This window comes from Elephas maximus, chromosome 21 (genome assembly GCF_024166365.1).
Source record: "Elephas maximus indicus isolate mEleMax1 chromosome 21, mEleMax1 primary haplotype, whole genome shotgun sequence".
NCBI classification, from domain to species: Eukaryota; Metazoa; Chordata; class Mammalia; order Proboscidea; family Elephantidae; genus Elephas; species Elephas maximus.
The window spans coordinates 14,976,834-14,997,450 of NC_064839.1; the positions used below are offsets into that span (position 1 = coordinate 14,976,834).

Below are 20,617 nucleotides of genomic sequence, written 5' to 3' on the forward strand. Positions count from 1 at the left end.
TTCATACTTTCTCGTACATTCCAAGTTCCGATTATTACTAGATGTTTGCAGCTGTTTCTTCTCATTTTGAGTCATGCCACATAAGCAAATGAAGGTCCCGAAAACTTTACTCCATCCCCATCATTAAGGTCAACTCTATTTGAGGAGGCAGCTCTTCCCCAGTCGTCTTTTGAATGCCGTCCACCCTGGTGGGTGCATCTTCTACCACTATATCAGACAATGTTCTGCTGCTATTCGTAAGATTTTCACTGGCTAATTCTCTTGAAAAGTAGACTGCCAGGTCCTTCTTCCTAGTCTGTCTTAGTCTGGAAGCTCAGCTGAAACCTGTCCTCCATGGGTGATCCTACTGGTATCTGAATACCGGTAGCATAGCTTCCAGCATCACAGCAACACGCAAGCCCCCACAGTACGACAAACTGACAGACATGTGGAGGACCAGCCAACTGGTAGCTCTAAAACCACAGGCAGATCTCCTGGGCACAACATGAGGAGAACGACACCCATACCCTTTCTGGCACAACAGAAATAAGCCTGGGAAACTCCAAGCAGACGCCTGACAGCTGTCCCAGCATGCAACACAGACCACCGTACATAATCAGTCAGGCCTGACACAGAGAGGACCGGAGAACCGTGGTTTGTCCTCCACCCCAGCCCCCACTGATGCAGGAAATGCACCAAGCCAGCAGGAGGCTCCACAATCAGAAACGAATCTCCTCAGCAAACATCGAGAGCCACTGCCTCTACCCCTTCTAGCACGACAGAGAAAAGCCTAGAAAAACACCTAGCGGTCACCTGACAGCTGACTCAGGGTGCAGCGCAAGACACAGTACATGAACAGCTGGTCCAGACACAGAGAGGTGAGGTTAATGTAGTGTGGATCCCAAGACACCTGGGCAAGCTAACCTTGGACAGTGCAGCTAACTAGTATGGCTACGATGGGAGTTCCTGTGAACCGAAAGAAGAAGCAATGAGGAAGAAGGGCAATCTAAAGAAAAGAGTAGCACTGTTCACAAAAGCAAAAAAGATGGAAACAACCTAGGCGCCCATCAACAGATGAACTGATAAACAAATTATGGTACACACACACAATGGAATACTACACAACGATAAAGAACAATGATAAATCCATGAAATATCTCACAACATGGATGAATCTGGAAGGCATTATGCTGAGTAAAATTAGTCAATCACAAAAGGACAAATAGTGTATGAGACCACTATTACAAGAACTCAAGAAAAGGTTTAAACACAGAAGAAAACATTCTTTGATGGACATGAGAGTGGGGAGGGGGGAGAGGGGAATTCACTAACTAGATAGCAGACAAGAAACATCTTAGGCGAAGGGAGGGACAACACACAATACAGGGGAAGTCAGCACAACTGGACTAAACCAAAAGCCAAGAAGTTTCCTGAACACATTCAAACACTTGGAGGGACAAAGTAGCAGGGGAAATGGTCAGGGAACCATGGTTTCAGGTGACATCTAGGTCAATTGGCATAACAAAATTTATTAAGAAAATGTTCTACATCCCACTTTGGTGAGTGGCTTCTGGGGTCTTAAAAGCTTGCGAGCTGCCATCTAAGATGCATCAATTGGTCCCAACCTACTTGAAGCAAAGGAAAACGAAGAACACCAAAGGCACAATGAAAATATTAGCCCGAGAGACAAAAGGGCCACGTTAACCAGAGACCCCATCTGCCTGAGACAAGAAGAACTAGATGGTGCTCGGCTACCACCAATGACCACCCTGACAGGAAACACAACCGAAAGTCCCTGATGGAGCAGGAGAAAAGTGCGGTGCAGAACTCAAATTCACGTAAAAAGATCAGGTCTGACTCTAAGACATGGCCCCCGAATGCTCTGTTAACCCGGAACTAAAACCATTTCTGAAGCCCACTGATCAGGCAAAGATTAGACTGGACTATAAAACATAAAATAATACTTGTGAATAGTGTGCTTCTTAGTTCAAGCAGATACACGAGACCATATGGGTGGCTCCTGTCTGGAGGCAGGATGAAAAGGCAAGAACAGACAGGAGCCGGTTGGACGGACACGGGTTGGTGGAAAGGGGTAATGTGCTGTCACATTATAGGGATTGCAACTAATGACACATAACAATATGTGTATGAATTTTTGTATGAGAAATTAACTTGAGCTGTAAACTTTCACCTAAAGCACACAGAAAAGAAAATAATAAGAGGCCACTCCCCAAACTTATCAAAGCAAAAGTAAGACTAAATAAATAAACCTAATGATCCACAGGCAAAAGACAATAAAAGTATACAAACAAACAGGAAAGCATGCAAATGGACAAAACAAGAGGACAGAAACTGTCCCTGGGGAAGGGCAGATGATGGAATTACCCAACAAAAATTTCAAAGTATTAGTAGTATGTATGCTCAAAGAGACAAAGGAAAGTAGGGAAACAAAAGGAAATCAGGAAAACAATTCAAGAGCAAAACAAGAGTTTCAATAAAGAAATAGAAATCTTTAACCACTGTGCCACCAGGGCTCCAAGAATTATAAATCTTAAACAAACAAAAAACACAATTAGAAATACTGGAGCTTCCAGACTAATACTAGCAGACTATCCAAGGCTATTGCCCTGAGATATTCTTCAAACCTTGAACTAAAACTATCTCCTGAGGTCACCTTTTAGCCAAATAGATAAGCTCACAAAATAAAGAATATCACCGTGAGTACTGTGTTCCTTTAAAAAATCATCTATATGAAACCAAGTGGTCAACAGTTACTTTAAAACAAAGATGAGAAGTTAAGGGGACACAGAAACTAGATTACTGGAAACAAAACAACCAGAACAGAAATAACGAGAACGTTCACACATTGTGAAGAATGTAACCAATGTCACTGAACAGTTTGAGTAGAAATTGTTGAATGAGAACCTAATCTGTTTCACCAAAAACACAATAAAGCATTATTAAAAGAAAATAAAAGTACTGGAGCTTAACAATAAAATAACAGAAATGAACAACATCACGGGAGGGCTCAGAAGCAGAATCAAAATGACAGATGAGCGAGCCAGCAAACTCCAGGACAGGGTCTTTCAGATTGCTTAATCTGAGAAACAAACAGGAAAATAATGGAGAAAAGCAAAGCCTAAGAGATGTGTGGGTAACCATCAGGGGAATAACTTACACACTACGGGAGTGCCAGAAAAAGGAGAGAGAGCGAATGGGCTGAAAAATAATTTTTAAAGAAATCATGGCAGAAAACTTCCCAAACAGGTCTTAAAAGCTTACGAGCAGCCATCTAAAACTACTGGTCTCTGTTTGTCTGGAACAAAAGCGAAAGACGGAAAACCAAGAATCAGAGAAGGAACTGGGGTACAGAACCACTGTCTCCTCTACCCTGAGACCAGACTACATGGTGCCTGGCTACCGCTATTGAACTTCTGATCAGAGACACAATAGATGGATCCTGATAGAAAGGGAGAAATACGTGGAATGGAACTTCAAATTCTTAAAGAATCCAGACTTACTGGACCTATTGAGGCTAAAGGAGTCCCCAAGACTATTGCCCTGAGTTACTCTTAAAACCTTGAATTGAAACTATCTCCTGAAGTCACCCATAAACTAAACAATTGTTTAGCTCAAAAAGTAAGGACTGTCACTCTTGAATATTGCTTCCTTTTTAAAAAATGATCTATATAAGACCAAGAAGGAGCTGATGGTGCAGTGGTTTAGCACTCAGCTGCTAACTGAAAGGCCAGCAGTTACAACCCACCAGCTGCTCCATGGGAGAGAGGTGTGGCAGTCAGCTTCTGTAAAGATTTACAGCCTTAGAAACCCTATGGGGCAGTTCTACTGTCCTATAAAGTTGCTATGGGTCTGAATTAACTCAGTGGGAAGGAGTATATAAGACCAAATGTACAATAGCTATTTTAAACCACAGACAAGAAGGTTGGTTGGGAGGGGAAGGAAGTTTAAGTAAATGGGAGTTAAACAACCAGAACAAAAATAACAAGGATGTTGACACAATGTGAAAAATGTAACCAATGTCACTGATCATTATGTCTAGAAATTGCTGAATGAGAGCAGGTCTTGCTGTGTACATTTTCACCAAGAATAAAATATTAATTAAAAAAAGAAAACTTCCCAAACATTATGAAAAACAGGAACTTTCATATCCAAGGAGTTCAGTGAGTTCCACATAGGATAAGTCCTAGAAGAAACTCACCTAGGCAATCAAAGTCTTGAGAACCAAGGAGAAACAGAAAATTTTGAGAACAGCACGAGAAAAGCAAAGTATCACATACAAGGAGTTCCCAATAAGATTAAGTGTGGCTTCTCTTTAGAAACCATACAGACAAGAAAACAATGGACAACATGCTTAAAGTGCTGAAAGAAAAAAAAAAACAAAACTATCAGCCAAGGATAACATACCCAGCATAATTTTCATTCAAAAGTAAGGGAGAAATTAAGGTATTATCAGATAAACAAAAACTAAGGGAATTTGTTACCACCAGACCAAACCTACCAGAAATACTAAAGGGAGTCCCCTAGAAAGAAAAATAACATTAAAGAGCAACCCGAAATGATACATATGGGAGGGGTGGAAATTCCATTAAAGGGAAAGCACAACTATAAAGATCAGGCCTGAGATATTCTTGGTTGGTAAATACAATGGGCACATCCTTCATGCTATACAACGAAAAAATCACAGGGAAAAAACGAGCAAAGTAGGAGCTTGTGATGGTTAAGGTTATGTGTCAACTGACTAGGCCATGATTCTTAGTGGTTTGGCAGAAATTATGTAATCATCTTCCACTTTGTGATTGATGTGAGCAGCCAATCAGTAGAAAGGGAAGCTTCCTTGGGGGTGTGGCCTGCATCCAATATATATAGATGTTCTGGCAAAGCTTGCCCTCTCTGGATCCTACTTCTGACTCATCGTCCTCTAACCTCTGGTTCTTGGGATGTGAACCAGCAACCTGCAGTCTAACCTGACAATCTGGGCTTCATCAGCCCCTGCAACCACATGAGTCAGAAGAAGCCTCCAGCCTGACTTCTGACCCACAAATTTGCGACTTGCCAGCCTCCACAACTGCGTGACCCATTTCCTTGAAATCTCTCTCTCTCTCTCTCGTCAAAAACCATCAAATTATGCATTTTAAATATGTTCAGTTTATTATACCAATTATACCTCAATAAAACTGTTTAAAAAAACATAAATGACTGTCTAAAGCAAAAAGAGTAACAATGTATTGTAGGGTTTATAACATACAGAATTAAAATGTACGACCACAGGATGGGAAGGAGGAAATAGAAGCAAAGTGATGTAAGGTTCTTACCCTGTACGTGAAGTGGAACAATATTAAAGATTGATTTTTTTTTTTAGAAATAAAAAATCTAGAAATATGTCATATTGACCAAAACCATGTTGATTATTTTGGGGTTAAAAAGATTACCATCCAAGAAGACTACAGAGGGAGATTTTCTAAAGAGCCTACAGCATACTTGCCATTACATGATCTGTGTTTTATTTGCTTTTCTGATTTATAATGGAGTGTAAAGCTAACCCGCTAGCTGCTACTGCTGCTACACTGAAGTCCCAACAACACAACTTAAGAGCTGTTCACACAAACACTGAAGAGCTAGACTCATGCTTGTATCCCCACAATGTCACCATTTGCCAGCCATGAGACTTTGGGCCAGTTATAAACTCAAAATAGAGTTGACACCAGGATCTCTCTGATAGGGTGGTTGAGTAATGACGTAATGCCTCTTACGCACTTACCAGAACACTTGGCACAAAGTAAACACTAATAAACGTTGGCTACTATAGGGTCGCTATGAGTCAGAATTGACTCAACGGCAGTGGGTTTGGTTTTTTTTTAATTCTTGTTATCAAGATTGTACAAAGGATGCGACAAATATTAAAAATATTTTAAAGGGTTTTTTTATCAGGAGGTATACAATATTCTAGTTTCGGAGAACACTAAAAAAAAAAAAGGTACCACCTTTGAATGAAATTAGGTCTTCTTCATTGTTAGTAGTTAAGGTAATCTGTTTTGTAGGTTAAAATCAGGCTAAGAATCTTGGTGGTCACAGGCTGGGTCTTAGGTATACCTAAGTATGAAAGAAAGCGTTTATTTGCTATGTTCAAAGTACTGGTGGATGGGGACTCTCAGGCCTTGGCAAGTGAACATGCTTCCCCCTCCTTCCCGCAAAGCAGCTCTTTTAAAAGGCAGGGTTGTATTTAGAAGGGAAATCTTGCACAGAATTCAAATTCCTTTTAAAGTTGCTACTAATCTGAACATTTGGAGATTTAATACTTTAAAATTTTTTTTTAATATTAATTGCATTCAGTTAAATGCTTGAAAAGGATAGATCCCAAGTAAGTCCATTATCACTTGGAAAAACCATGTTAAGTGTTTCCTTATGGAATTGTGATAAGCAGTTCTAAGGACATGCTTCTATCTACCTTATGCGTAATTTTCTTGCCAGGGTAGGAACAGTTCCTGGGGGCTGGCGCTTGGTGGTGAAGCAGAGGTGACCTCAAACAGAGGCAACCTCAGTGCCTGCTCACCTGAAACTCACCTTGGTCTCTCTGGAGAGGGGTTAGGGCTGCGAGGAGGAGGTGTGCGGGGCACAGCTGGCTTCGGCGCGATGCTGGCTGCAGGGAGGAGGCCATGGACGATATGCTTCTATAAAAAATGATACCTGGTGGAAGTCATGGCAGCGAGAGGGTCACCTGGGCTCTGCCACCACTGCCTTCCTCTGCTCTCTGTTTACCCTTCTTGGTAGCACCTACCATCCTGCCCCAACAATTTGTTAGTTTACATGTCTACCCCCTGGGAGATGTTCAAGGACAGGCAACACTTTTACTCACCTTTGAATTCCCAGGGGTGGCACTTAGTAGGTCCTTCAGAAAGGCCTGGTGAGTTGTTTTTTTTTGAAAGAGTGAATCCTCACAGCATGCTAAACATTTCTCAGTTGTACCACTATACTCGTTTTCTAACTATGGGCCCCTGCTACCGCTTCCTAAAACACACGACGATCCTATCTCTACTTCGCACTGCAGCCCCGTTCTCTCAATGACAGATTAAGCTTGGCAGGGAAGGCCACTATAAGTTGGCTCTGACCAACAGACCCAGCTCCATTTCTTGCTACTCGCCTCATCCCTACACTCATTCTCTACGCTTTAACACTCAAAATTGCCTTCCATTTCCCAAGCAGTAAACAATTCATTCTTTTGGGGGCCTTTATATAGGTATACTGTTTTCTCCACCTGGAATTCCCTTTCTTTACTCCCCCTAACACCCAGGTCAACTCTCCAGAACAACTTAGCTGTCCTTTTCTGGTACACACTTCTACAGTAGTGCTTGTCTTACCATTCTGTGCTGAATTAATTATTGGTCTGTCTACAATCTAGACAGGGTAGCCATAGGTTGTCAATCAGTCTTGGGTACACATCAGGAACTCAATAACGTTTACTGCTTTGAATAAAAACTCAGCAAACGTACTGACTTAGCAAAATTGCAATGCAAAAATACACTTCAAGAGTATGCATGAAAATGTTAACAGTGGTTTTCTTTGGACGGCAGAGTTATATGTAACTGTGTTTTCATATTTTTATTATCTCTGTTTTCTAATTTATCTACAATTAGTGTACATTACATTGTTAAGAAAATTAGTTTAAAATAGAAACAAATATCCTTCAGTTACGTCTTCATTGCTTCTCAGCATTCACCTGTCTAAGGTGACTTCAGCACTCAGCCGCAGAACTGGGCATGCAAAGCCAAGTCGGGCATGTTCTCACACCCAGCTCTAAAAAAATTCAAGAGCGCCCTTATCACACTGCTTTTCTCATTTGTGGAGAACTGAATGTAAGCAGCTGTGGGGTTTTGCAGGACAAAAATGGAAAAGGGAGACAGGAGCAAGGGAACCCAGGCTGTACAGAAGAAGTGATTATGATGACGAACTGTAGGCTTAGAGCTGGAAGAGGGCAGCCAGGGCGTGAGGGACGTGATGCTCCGTGAAAAGTTGGCCGTACTGATAAACTGTAAGTTCCAGGGTTGGGCAGGAGGAGGTGTCAACGGACTGTTGGGGTCCGGATACTAGAGGTGAGTAGAAAAGACCGGGGGTGTGGTTGGAGAATAAGACTGTGAACATGAGCATGCAGGCACAGGGTGGCCATGGAAAGATCTGGAGGGAAAGCATTCCGCATCCCAGGCAGAAGGAATAACAACGACAAAGTCCTGAAGGAACAGAAGGAAGGCCGGTATAGTTATGGGTGTGGTGGCGGGGGCGGGGGCGGGGGCTGCGTTGGGGTCTAATGAGGGGAGAAGCACGATCAGATTTAAATTGTAAAAGAATCCCTTTGGCTGCAATGTGGAGGACGGACCTAGGGGAAGGGCAAGAGTGGAAGCAGGGAAACTAGTGAGGAGCTGCTGCAGCACCCAGGTGAGATGCTGGAGGCCAGTGAGGCAGCTTCGAGATATATTTTGCAGTAGAATCGATGGGACTTGCAGATGGGGCGTACTGGGAGGAGGGGGAGGCAGGAATCAACACTGTTTCAGTCAGTAATGAACTCCCCGGCACTGGAGCGAACGTTATAGAGGAAACAGGGTGATTCCTGTCTGACTGTGGCCACCCCTGGGATAGAGGATTCGGCAGAACACCAAAAGTCAGGGCTCCTCCAGCTGAAAGCTACTTCCTCTCCAATGCTACGTTGCCCCAATCTCAGGCTAGATCCTAAAAGTGCTCCAGGCCCTCACCCCTGGAGCGGGACAGGCGAGTATCTACTTACAAACTGGCTCTTGCGGCCCCTCTGAAATCCCAGCAGCATCCTTGCGGCTGGGGACGACCAGACCAGGGACTGCACAGGCTCTTACCGGAGCCCGGGACCGGTCCCTACACCGGGCTCCCCTCACTCTGGCCTAGCCACAGACGCTTTTTCTTCGCCACGGACTTAGCAACAGCCTTGTCTGCCATTGGCTCCGTTTTCACCTTGACCAATCAAAGCTAAGCTTACTGCCATGCCCGTCGCTCCTGGCAATTAGTGGGTACCATTCAAATCTTCACCAATGCGGAAAGAGTCCGCCTCCCCGTTCTCCTATTGGCCACTTCGATGTCCATCTGTAACACCATAGCCAATCCGGCGCTCTGAAAGACGGAGAGCAGGGGAGATGGAGGAGCCATGAGCGGACGCGGCTCCAGGTAATGCCGGTCGCTGGAACCCCTCTGTGGGGACCCAGGCGGCGTCCCGGCTGTTTCGGCCCCCGCCCTGGTCTGGACTGAGGAGCCACAGCGCAGACCGAGCTGGGGTATCGGGGGGGTAGGCAGGTGACGAAAATGCGGGACACGCCACCTGGAGAGGAATCCCCTGATTCTTAGCCTTTGCAAATAACTCCATCTTTTAAAGAACACTCTGCAGACGGGAACCTGCCAAAGAGGCCCCGGTTTCGAGGGCAACTTGGGCCGTGTGCACAAGAACCTATCCAGTGCTATTTTGCATTTCCCTCATTAGAGCAAAATCACCGATGGAAAGGACCAACGCTGATGACACAGGCCCCATACACGTGCCTTTTGGGTACGTTGTGGCCAGTGAGAAATGGCGTGGGTCCGAGCTGGCGCAGGGGTTGCAAGGTCAGTGGGCTGCCCTCTGCATAATCCTGTCCCCCGCCCCGCCCCGCTTTTTTAAATGTCCAACACTTTTCCTCTAAAGCTCGCGGAAATCATTTTCTTGTCTTTAAGGGAAAATTAAACTCCTTTTTGAGGATTGCCTGACACCGGTAGATTTTTACTTGTCTAGCAGATCCTGCGTTCTTTATATCACGGAAGCCGATTTGGTGGCGGGAAATGGCTACAGAAAGAGGCTTGTTCGGGTTAGAAATGTAAGTACTGAATGAAACGAAACAGGAATGAAAATTTACTTGTATCTGGCCGTTTCCCCATTCCTTGGAATAATTTATATGAAACCATTGGCCATTCCAAACCCTTTGCCTCCTCCTTTTCCTGAAATCAAGGAGTGACGTCTTTCTTAGAAGGGATTTTGTTACAAAATGGTTTATTGTCTAATTTTTCTTCTTTGAAGTCCAGTAATCTTCAAGGGATCATACTAGTTGAAAAGACACAGATGAGTGAGCAATACTTCCCAGCTGTACAGAAGTTTACTGTCCTGGACCTTGGGATGGTGTTGCTTCCAGTGGCCAGCCAGATGGAAGCATCCCGCCTCATTATCCAGTTAGTAAGTACTGACACCTTTTCCACAAAGCTCTTGCAGCTTACTGCTTTGCTATATCATTCCATATGTTGGTTTATAAAACCTTTTTGAGAAATTTAAGTTCGGAAGCTGCCTTGCAGCTAGCTGAGCCTGCAGCAGCCCATTTTAGGCACCTATATAATAAAGTGAAGCAGTTGGAAACCGGATTTTAGACTCTCAGGTGGTGGTGACTGTCATTCATTATTCTGCACCTATGCTGGTGATGATGTCAACTAGCATCTGCTCAGCCTCATCCCCACGTATCTTTTGTTAAGTAAGCATCAGGGCATTTCTATGTGGAAGTTTATAATTTTTTTTTTAACTGGTTCTCATTGTCGTCACTGATTTTAACTTGGCTGCAGTATCTTCTGGGAAATGTTATCTGTGATGCCTAAGACTTATTTCAGACTTATCAGTCAGAATGTAGGGATAGGGCCTGAGCATCAATTTTTTGTTATTATTATTATTGTACTTTTTTTTTTTAATTGTTTTAGGTGAAAGTTTACAGCTCAATTTCTCATTCAAAATTTTATACAGTGTTTTGCAACATCGGCTGCAGTCCCCACGATGTGACAGCATACTCCCCCTTTCCACCCTGAGTTCCCTGTGCCAATTCCTCCAGTTGCTGTCCCTTCCTGCCTTCTCATCTCACTTTTTGGACAGGAGCCTCCCATTTGGTCTCGTATGCTTGATTGAACTAGGAAGCATGTTCCTCACATGGGTTATTTTTTTTGTTTTATAGGCCTGTCTAATCTGTCTGAAAAGTGGGCTTAAGGAATGGTTTCAGTTCTGGGTTAGCAGAGTGTCCGGGGGCCATAGTTTTGGGAGTTCCTCCAGTCTCTGTCAGACCAGTAAATCTCTGGTCTTTTTTTTTTTTTTTGTAAATTTGAATTCTGTTCTACATTTTTCTCCTGCTCTTTTTGGAGTGCTCTGTTGTGATCCCTGTCAGAGCAGTCATTGGTGGTAGCTGGGCCCCATCTAGTTCTTCTGGTCTCAGGCTGATGGAATCTCAGGTTCATGTGGTCCTGTGAGCTAATATTTTCCTTGTGTCTTTGATTTTCTTCATTCTTCTTTGCCCCAGATGCGATGAGACCAATAGACATCTTAAGAGAACTGCTTGCAAGCTTTTAAGACCCCAGACACGACTCACCAAAGTGGGATGTCGAACATTTTCTTTATGAACTGTGTTATGCCAGTTGACCTAGATACCCGCCATGACTATGGTCTCCAGCCCCCTTTTGTTGTTTTTAAATCTCCCTCTGATTCCAATGTGCTGCTAGCTTTGAAAACCAAGCTGGAAATGCAAACAGCCCCCTATTTTCACAGATCCCTCTCTGCTCCCTCTACACCCCTTGCTTCACTATCCCTAACTTCTTCGATAAAACGCTTCTTTGTATAACCACCACTAACTGAAACCTGGATTTCTCCTTTGCTCAGCAAACTTCCTCCAGGTCCCATATCAAGCAGACCCAGTCTAGATATGGCTGTCATTTAATCCTATACAGTTGAAAAGTTTCTTTATGAACCATAGGAAAGTGTTCTCAGAGTATGTTTTTCATTAGTTTTGTCCTAAACATTCTGAAAACTCAAGTTTTTGTAAATTTTTTGTTGTTAATCTCTTAACTCTTTTGTATGGTCATATGGTTCAATTTTTCAGTAACTTTTTTTGCTGGTATCTGAAAAATCATATTCATGATAGATGAAGACGTGAAAAGTAAGACATTTGCATTTGCACCTGTAAGTCACACTGAACCAAAGAGAAGAAATAAATTTCCACAGAACAAATTTTAAGACGACAGCCCATCCTCTAGAGGGCGCTCATGTGCTTTTCCCCGCTTTAATTTCCTGTTCAGGTCCAAGAACAAACCAAAGAGCCCAGTAAGAACCCTTTTGTCAGGAAGAAATGCACTGTGCTCTCTGAGCCATCCCTTCTTCGAACTGTGCAGCAGATCCCAGGAGTGGGAAAAGTGAAAGCTCCCCTTCTGCTTCAGAAATTCCCAAGTATCCAGGAGTTAAGTAATGCATCCATCCACGAGCTGGAGCAAGTCGTTGGACAAGCAGTAGCACAGCAAATTCACACATTTTTCACACAGTCCAGGTGACGGCTCTCCTTATGGCATCTACTACATTTTCTTCTTCAGACCAGAAACTACATAATTTTGTATTTAAAAGTCAAGAAAAAGTATTTCCTCTCACTGAAAAATGAGGTGCAGCCTAAATGAGGCCTCACTCTATGGGTTCCAGCTGTTAAGTTAGTGGGCATCAGATGGCACTCCCCTCATTCTTCTAGGATGAAAAGGGGCTTTGGGGATCTTCCTAAGACAGTTTAATTTAGGGACTCTTATAGAAAAATGAGGTGCAGCCTAAATGAGGCCTCAGTCTATGGGTTCCAGCCGTTAAGTTAGTGGGCATCAGATGGCACTCCCCTCATTCTTCTAGGATGAAAAGGGCCTTTGGGGATCTTCCTAAGACAGTCAGTTTAATTTAGGGACTCTTATACTCAGCAGGGAAACCCTGGTGGCATTGTGGTTAAGTGCTACAGCTGCTAACTGAAGAGGTCAGCCGTTTGAATCCGCCAGGTGCTCCTTGGAAACTCTATGGGGCAGTTCTCCTCTGTCCTGTAGGGTCGCTATGAGTTGAAATTGACTCAACGGCCGTGGGGTTTTTTTTTTTGGTATACTCTGCAGAAAACCAGCCTGGGCAGATTTTAATGTGTGACCTTAACCTACATCTACCATGGAAAGTCTTCTAAAGCCTCAGGTGTTGGATGTGACCATCTAAAGAAAACAAACCTACAATTGAGTACTATAAGCCCCTTGTCCCTGGTGTCAGTGCTGCTGTTGTTCAGGTCTGGTCTAAATATACCTGTGCTTTGAGGCTGCCAATGTAAATAAACAATTGTACTGCCTTTTCTTTCTTTTTTGGTAGCTGTAGTTTGTTTATAGCCACTAGGCAGGTCTTCTGAACCCAGTGCTTTAAGAAAGCCTGCTGTCTGAAATTCCCATTTAAAGGTAAGAAACTAATGCATGAGAGAGGAAAAGAACGTGTTTGTACACGTACGACCCTACAAAGGCTGGGTACACACAAAATAGCCAGAGCAGCTGCATCCAGTGAGGGGAACTGGGGGCTGGGACTGAAAGGTAAAATGGCCAAAGAATAAGTACGATTAAAGATGTCATGTTTTAAAAGGTACTAAGATAACTTGAAAGCTCTAAGTTCCGCTTTGTGAAATGCTAGTCATTTTTAAAAACTCAAACAATAGAAATATTTTGCACATTAGGCTAGAAATCATTTGAAAGAGGAAGGAATTAAAATGAAATAAAAGTAAAAAACATGAACTTGGTAAAAAGATGTAAACAACTGAAGTGCCCATCAATGGATAAATGGATAGAGAAAATGTGGTACAGACACACAATGGAATACTATGCAGCCATAAAGAATGGTGAATCCTTGAAACAACGTGGATGAATCTGGAGGACATTATGCTGAGTAAAAAAGTCAATCAGAAAAGCACAAATGTTGTATGATCTTACTTTTATAAGAACAGGTATACATAGAGACCAACATTCTTTGGTGGTTACCAGGGACAGGTGGTGGGAAGAGGGAGATTTGTTCCCTAGACAGCAGACACTTGTTATTTTTGGTGATGGGAAATGTAACAGCAAATGTGGATGAAGTGTGTACATTGAGACCAGGGTAAACAATGTCACTCAGATATACACAAGAAAAAAGGACCTTTTTTGGTAATTGCTATGGCATATATATAATTCTCCAACAACCAAAAATATGCGGGTATTATATATACATATGTGTATAGGTATGAATATGTGTGTATATAGGTGTGTGCATATGTGCGTATGTGTATATATATATTCACATATATAATAGACCACATAGGGGACACACAGATACTTCTTAGACATAACCAAACACCTCACAGGATTGGTTTGCTGGGTTTGAAAGCTTAGGATGATAGTCTCGTGGGACAACTCAGTCAGTTGGCATTATATAGTTCATAAAGCTTATGTTCTACATCCTAGTTTGGTAGTAGTGTCTAGGGTCTTAAAAGCTTGTGAGCTTTTAAATGATGTCACTAAAACGTACGCAAGAAAGAAGGGCCTGTTGGTGATTGCTATAGCATATATAATTTTGAAACAGCAAAAACAACCAAAGTACCTATTTGCAGGTATATACATAGGCATATATGTGTATGTTGTTGTTAGGTGCCATTGAGTCAGTTCCGACTCAGCAATCTTATGTACAACAGAGGGAAAGTTATGGATACTTCTTAGATATAACCAGATGGCTTGCAGGATTGGATTCCAGGGTTTGAAGGATTAGGACCATAGTCTCGTGAGATGTCTCAGCCAATTGGCATAATATAGTTCAGAAAGTTATATTCTACATCCTAGTTTGGTGAGTAGTGTCTAGATCTTAAAAGCTTGCAGCCATCTAAGATAAAACTATTGGTCTCTACTCATCCGGGGCAAAAGAGACAGAAGGAAACCAAAAATTTGGAGAAGTAACTAGTCTACAGGACTAATAGTCTACACAAACCACGGCCTCATCTACCCTGAGACCAGAAAAACCAGATGGTGCCTGACTACCACTACCAACTGTTCTTGATAGGTGGACCCTGATAGGATGGGAGAAAAATGTAGAACAGAACCTCAAATTCTTAAAAAAAGTCAAACTTACTGGACCAGTTGAGACCGGAGGACTCCCCAAGACTATTGCTGTGAGATACTTTAAACCCTGAACCGAAACTATCTCCTGAGGTCACCTTTCAGCTAAATAACAGACTGGCCACAAAATAAAGAATATCACCCATGAGTACCGTGCTTTCTTTAAAAAATCTTAAATGAGACCAAACAGTCAAGAGTTACTTTAAAAACAAAGATGAGACTACATCAGAGGGCAGGGAAACTAGATCACTAGAAGCAGAACAACCATAACAGGAACGATGTTCACACATTGTAAAGAATGTAACCAATGTCACTGAACAATTTGAGTAGAAATTGTTCAACGGGAACCTAATCTGTTGTATCAGCTTTCACTGAAAACACAATAAACTATTATTTAAAGAAAAAAACATTAATTTGGCATAAATGCGTTTATTTAAATATTTATACAGACATGGCCCTAGGCGCAGTGAATGAACTTTCCTAAAGGTGGTTGCTTGTCTTTCAATATTGCACAATAGAAAATACTTAAATTCTTATTAATTTACAAAAATTAGATTTCAATGCTATGTTTTTTAGCTATATACGTGTACCATGTCAACAGTGAGTCTTAGTAGAGTCACAGCATCATCCAACTTAGAGCGAGAGAAATCAATTGGCAGAATGTTGTTTTTAAAAGTCAAAGAGCTCTGAACTTGAGTCATTTACATCTGTATCTGAAAAAATGTGAAGCTAGTTTTTAACTCAAGACTCTTAAAATAATACGGTTATGTACTCTCTAAACAAAATGAAAAATGTTTTGAGTATCAAACAGAATATTATCTACCTTGTAGACAGCATCTTCATCTAACACTGCCACTGTGTTAGCAGTTTTTAAATGACATGAAACTAGAATAAAAGCTGCTCCTAAGGTGTTTTCATTGACTAAGTCATGACGAATTTGGCACTAGACTTTACCTGGAAGTAGCATTCATATTGTGTGGAAATAATAGTAAAGTTTTGTCATAGTAGATTAATAAGGAAGCAGCTCTGTGGAACAGTTTTTAGTAACACTAATTTAAGACTCTGACTGTAGTCCCCTGGCCTGCCTGAATTCAGGGGTTGTCTGAATTCTATGTTAAAGAAAGATCTCTTCTTACCCAAGCCTGGAAGCTTACACATAGGACTAATGTAGGTAATCCAAAATTAACCCTGGAGGTGACTAAAAATCATAATCGTAATCAGTAAACAGGCATATTTTCGACACTATTCTATTTACAATACTTTATAGAATAAATAACTTGCAGCAATATCAAAAAACCAAACCTATTGCCGTTGAGTCAATTCTGACTCATAGTGACCCTATAGAAAAGAGTAGAATTGCCTCATAGGGCTTCCAAGGCTGTAATCTTTATGGAAGCAGACTGCCACATCTTTCTCCCATGGAGCAGCTGGTGGGTTCAAACCACCAACCTTTCGGTTGGCAGCCGAGCACTTTAACCACTGTGCCACCGGGGCTCCTCATACAGCAACATATTGACACTTGAATCAGTTTGTCATCCTCAAATTTCTAGAGGTTTCTAGTTACTTCCCTTCAGAAAGAAATACCAATAGCAAGTTCAGACGAAGTAAACAAGATTTAAGACAGAAAATTTTCCATTCTGGCACAAATATTAAGGCCACGTCAGCACTCAGAAACGTTCTGGGCCTAAATGTTGTTTCCTCACATTAGTACAAAGAACTGTCGGTGTTGAGAAGGCTGAAAGAAGGGAGTTTCTTCTTGACATTAGGCCTCGCAACCCCAACAGATGGAAGGCACATGGTGCTGGCGGACTTCTGCCTGTTCTTGTTGGTGCCCCAACTCAAGAAGGAGAGCTTTTTAGAGATTTTCTTGGTTTTACCAGTTTTATCATCATCATCAATGGCCAGACAGATCATGGAGTAGGTCTTCTGCATTCCCACAGAGTATGTGGCACACTTATTATGCTGCACATAACAAAAGGAAGAAAAGAGGTATTAGAAGTTCAAGATAACAAAAACAAAAATCAAACCCATTGCCATCGAGTCAACTCCTACTCATAGTGACCCTTTAGGACAGAGTAGAACTGCCCCATAGAGTCTCCAAGGAGCGCCTGGTGGATTCAAACTGCCAACCTTTCAGTTAGCAGCCGTAGCACTTAACCACTGTGCTTAACCACCAGGGTTTCCAAGATAACAGGTGGTTGCAAAGTTCGAGATGCACATTCTGTACTGACAGGACCTCCTTCAAAACCAACTTGGTATAATTTGGAACTCAGATGACTAACACATATAGAATTAGGCTGTTAAAAAGAATGACAATTTTTCAGGAATATACTTAGTGGTAATTTAGGCTTAGTGACCATTACTCATTTTTTAAGGTTATTACATTTGAAACAGTAGCATATACTTATGGTAAACAAATGGAAATATATACAGTGAATAGTGGGTCTCCCTCCCCCTTGACTTCCAAGCCCCTCCCCTAAGGTAACCACTGTTCATATTATCCTTCTAGAGATACTGTGCACACAGAGGCATCTGCACTGTGTTACCTTCTAGGAATACTGTGCACACAGGGGCATCTGCACTGTGTTACCTTCTAGAGATACTGTGCACACAGGCATCTGCACTGTTACCTTCTAGAGATACTCTGCACAGAGGCATCTGCACTGTCATCCTTCTAGGGATACTGTACACACAGTACACACACCAGTTCTTAAAAGGAATAGACCACACACACCACTCTGCACCCTACTTTCTTCACTGAACATGTCTTGGATGATCGAATCCATGGTGAAGCTACTATTAGCTTTTAAAGGACTGTGCAGGCTCAAACAGGAAATGAGGAAACTTTTTTCCTAAACACTTCCATGTGGGTTATGACCTGCTTCTTAAGGTTTGCCTCACATCAAGATTGAGTCACTCACCAAACATTTACTGAGGATCAGCTATGTTCCAGGGACTGCAATCAGGCCATTCATATAAACATACAGACAGTATATCTAAAGTGGTCAGGTACATTGTTCATAATATAAATCGTAAGAAGAAATTGAGCTATGCAGCAATAGAACGGGTTGTTGTATGATGCCAAGTTGATTCTGACTCATAGTGACCCCACAGAACAGAGCAGAACTGCCCCACAGGGTTTCCTAGGCTGTAATCTTTCTGGGAGCAGATCACCAGGTCTTTTCTCCCGCAGAGCAGTTGGCGCGTTTGAACCACAGACCTTTGGGTCAGCAGCCCAGGGCTTAACCATTGCACCACCAGGGCTCCTTTATAACAGGGATACTTCCTATATTATGCCCCTCTTGAGTTTGCCTCCTTTGGATGAAGATGCCTCTCCCTTTTCTAGAAAACTGACTGTTAATCCCAACATGCTTGACAGGCCACATACACCATCATTAAAAATAAACCATTCTGGAGGAAGAATTTCTTTCAACGTGAACCCGCTCATAGTCCGCTGTGCACCACTGCCACCACTCCCTTACAAATGCCTTCAATTCTCTTCCTCTTCCTCACTCATCTGGCAAAATGTCAGCTCTAGTTAAACCCCACCCTCTGACCTCCAGGCCTGCATCCAAACAGCTGCACATTGCTGGAAGACACTTACCAAGCTGACTGATTCCCTAGAAATTCTAACCCCGACCCCAAACTTCTACTAGGCACCCCGTTACCTGGCCATCTTGCTACGTTTCCCTAGTGATTCCACTCCCTTTCCCCCTAGATGCCTGTTGCTTACATCCTCTTCTCTCCTCAAGCCACTCACATGGCCTCAGGACATACTCGCTTTATTCTTAACTATCTGTCCCCAAAGGCCAAGCCCGCCCTGTGTGTCAGATCTCACACCTGCGAGATCTTCCAGGTGTCCCCGCTTTCCTGCTTTATTATCCCTGTCTCTGGGACCTTTGCCATCAGCACACGCACTTGCTCTGGTATCTAACCCCCTTCCTTGGAAGTCTTTCTTGATCCTATGTCCCCTTCCCAGGTACCACCCCAATGTCTCTGCTCCCTTTCACAGCCTAACTTCTGAAGACAGCTGTCTTCCCTTTCTCCCCCCGACCCACCCCGTTCTATCGAGCATGCTCCCCGCCCCCCATCCACTCCCCACATCTTCCTGGAACAACTCTCTGGAAGTCAGGACTTTATGGAACACAATTTGAAAACTATTCAACTAGTCTAACTTACACGAATGAGTGAACTGAGACCCAAGGAGGATATTAACCTGCTGAAGGTCACAAAGCTTGTTAATGGCAGACAGGGCTAGATTCCAGGTCATTGATTCCAAGTCTTGGATTCTTTCCACTACACAACAGTAGTTTTCAAAATCTGCTCCACAGAGGGGCACTAGGGGTTCCCACAAGAGTCAAGAGTGAAGGGTAGCAGGCAATGTTCCAGGGACCAATCAATTCAGCCAGAACATGGGGCTATATTCGTTCTCATTATTTGATTTCGTTTGAAGAGCTCAGCAACTAAAAGCAGTACTCAACTGTCATTATCTGAAGTCCTTGGTGAGTGAAGAGAATAACCACAATAAAATAAATAAATAAATAACCCTATACGGCAGTTCTACTCTGTCCTACAGGGCTGCTATGAGTCGGAATCAACTCGAAGGCAATGAGTTTGGTTTTTTTTTTTTTTTGGTTTACTATGAATTGAAGGAGCCCTGGTGGCTCAGTGGTCAAAGCATACAACTGCTAACCAAAAGGTCAGTGGTTCAAACCCACCAGCCACTCCGTAGGAGAAAGATGTGGCAGTCTGCTTCCATAAAGATTGACAGCCTTGGAAACCCTGTGGGGCACTTCTACCTACACGGCTGACAGCAATGAGTTTGAGTTTTTTTTTTTTTTTAATTATGAATTGCTATGTATCCCTGCTAGGCTCTGTTGAAGGGCTTTACATAAACTCAGTGAATCCCGACAACAACCCTAGGAGGTAGGTGCTTTCCCTCTAGCATATTGCCATTTTCTACAAACACAGCTCTTCCATGACTTGAAAGTAATGCAGCTGGTGGGAAAGCCAGGATTCAAACCCAGGCAGTTTGACTCTAGGGCCCTTGCTTTTAACCATCACACCAAATCCTTCACTGGCCTGGTTCAAAGATAGGAAGGACAGTTAATAGCGTACTCAATGGGGAGAAACTAGATGCTTTCCCGCTGAGATGGAGAACAAGACAAGGATATCCCCTCATACCACTCCTGCTCAACTTTATACTGGAAGTCCAAGCTAATGCCGTTAGACAAGAAAAGGAAATCAAAGGTATACAGAGCGGCAAGGAAGAAATAAGACCGTCTGCAGATGATACGATTGTCTATGCAGAAAATCCCCAAGAACTGACAGAAGACTCCTGGCACTAACAAGCAATTATAGCAAGGTCACAGGATACAGGGTTAATTTACAAAAGTCAATTGCGTTCTTATATACCAGCAACAAGAAATTGAAATTTGGAATTAAAAACATTCAAAGCACACCTCTGGCTGTTTTCTCCCTGCCTCACCACCATTGTTAATAAAAACCCGCTGCCCAGGCAGTTGTTCAAGTCAATCTGCGGAGTCATCTAGCTCCCTTTCCCCCACCTCCTTTACACAGATCACCTACAAAATCCCTGTCAGTTCTACATCCAAAACATGTCCCAGGTGCATCCATCTCTCCACCTCCACTGCCATCCCCCTGGTCCAAGCCCCTGATGTCACCTGCCTGGGCTATGGCCATA

At 42.8% G+C, this 20,617-nt stretch overlaps 3 protein-coding genes across 9 annotated transcripts in view; 1 reads left to right on the forward strand and 2 right to left on the reverse strand.

The window, feature by feature from the left end:
- Window positions 1-8,992, reverse strand: part of CEP89 (centrosomal protein 89) — a 97,726-nt gene extending 88,734 nt beyond the window's left edge. For 5 of the 6 annotated variants that reach the window (XR_007514631.1, XR_007514633.1, XR_007514634.1 and 2 more), the window contains exons 1-2: window positions 8,774-8,992; window positions 6,562-6,668 (exon numbers count right to left, since the gene is read on the reverse strand). Coding sequence is in view for 2 of the 6 variants with exons in the window: in XM_049864045.1 (XP_049720002.1) it covers window positions 6,562-6,668; window positions 8,774-8,812 (146 nt within the window). In the remaining 4 variants the exon portion in view is untranslated. The remainder of the gene's footprint in view (window positions 1-6,561; window positions 6,669-8,773) is intronic. The other variant, XM_049864046.1, reaches the window with a different exon arrangement.
- Window positions 8,993-9,133: 141 nt separating this feature from the next.
- FAAP24 (FA core complex associated protein 24) lies at window positions 9,134-15,295 on the forward strand. The gene is made up of 5 exons (XM_049864678.1): window positions 9,134-9,183; window positions 9,494-9,612; window positions 9,721-9,860; window positions 10,061-10,213; window positions 12,082-15,295. Exons 1-5 carry the CDS (start codon window positions 9,164-9,166, stop codon window positions 12,328-12,330), a joined length of 681 nt encoding a protein of 226 aa, XP_049720635.1. The 5' UTR covers window positions 9,134-9,163; the 3' UTR covers window positions 12,331-15,295.
- Window positions 15,296-15,333: 38 nt separating this feature from the next.
- Window positions 15,334-20,617, reverse strand: part of RHPN2 (rhophilin Rho GTPase binding protein 2) — a 56,622-nt gene continuing 51,338 nt past the window's right edge. For both annotated transcript variants that reach the window (XM_049864266.1, XM_049864267.1), the window contains one exon: window positions 15,334-16,875. In XM_049864266.1, the coding sequence (XP_049720223.1) occupies window positions 16,618-16,875 (258 nt within the window). In that variant the 3' untranslated portion in view covers window positions 15,334-16,617. The remainder of the gene's footprint in view (window positions 16,876-20,617) is intronic.

Coding starts and splice junctions, on each gene's coding strand:
- FAAP24 (XM_049864678.1), top strand. CDS start 9,164: ATGAGCGGACGCGGCTCCAG. Junction 9,861..10,060: donor GGCTTGTTCGGGTTAGAAAT/GTAAGTACTGAA, acceptor TCTTCTTTGAAG/TCCAGTAATCTTCAAGGGAT. Junction 10,214..12,081: donor CCCGCCTCATTATCCAGTTA/GTAAGTACTGAC, acceptor TTTCCTGTTCAG/GTCCAAGAACAAACCAAAGA.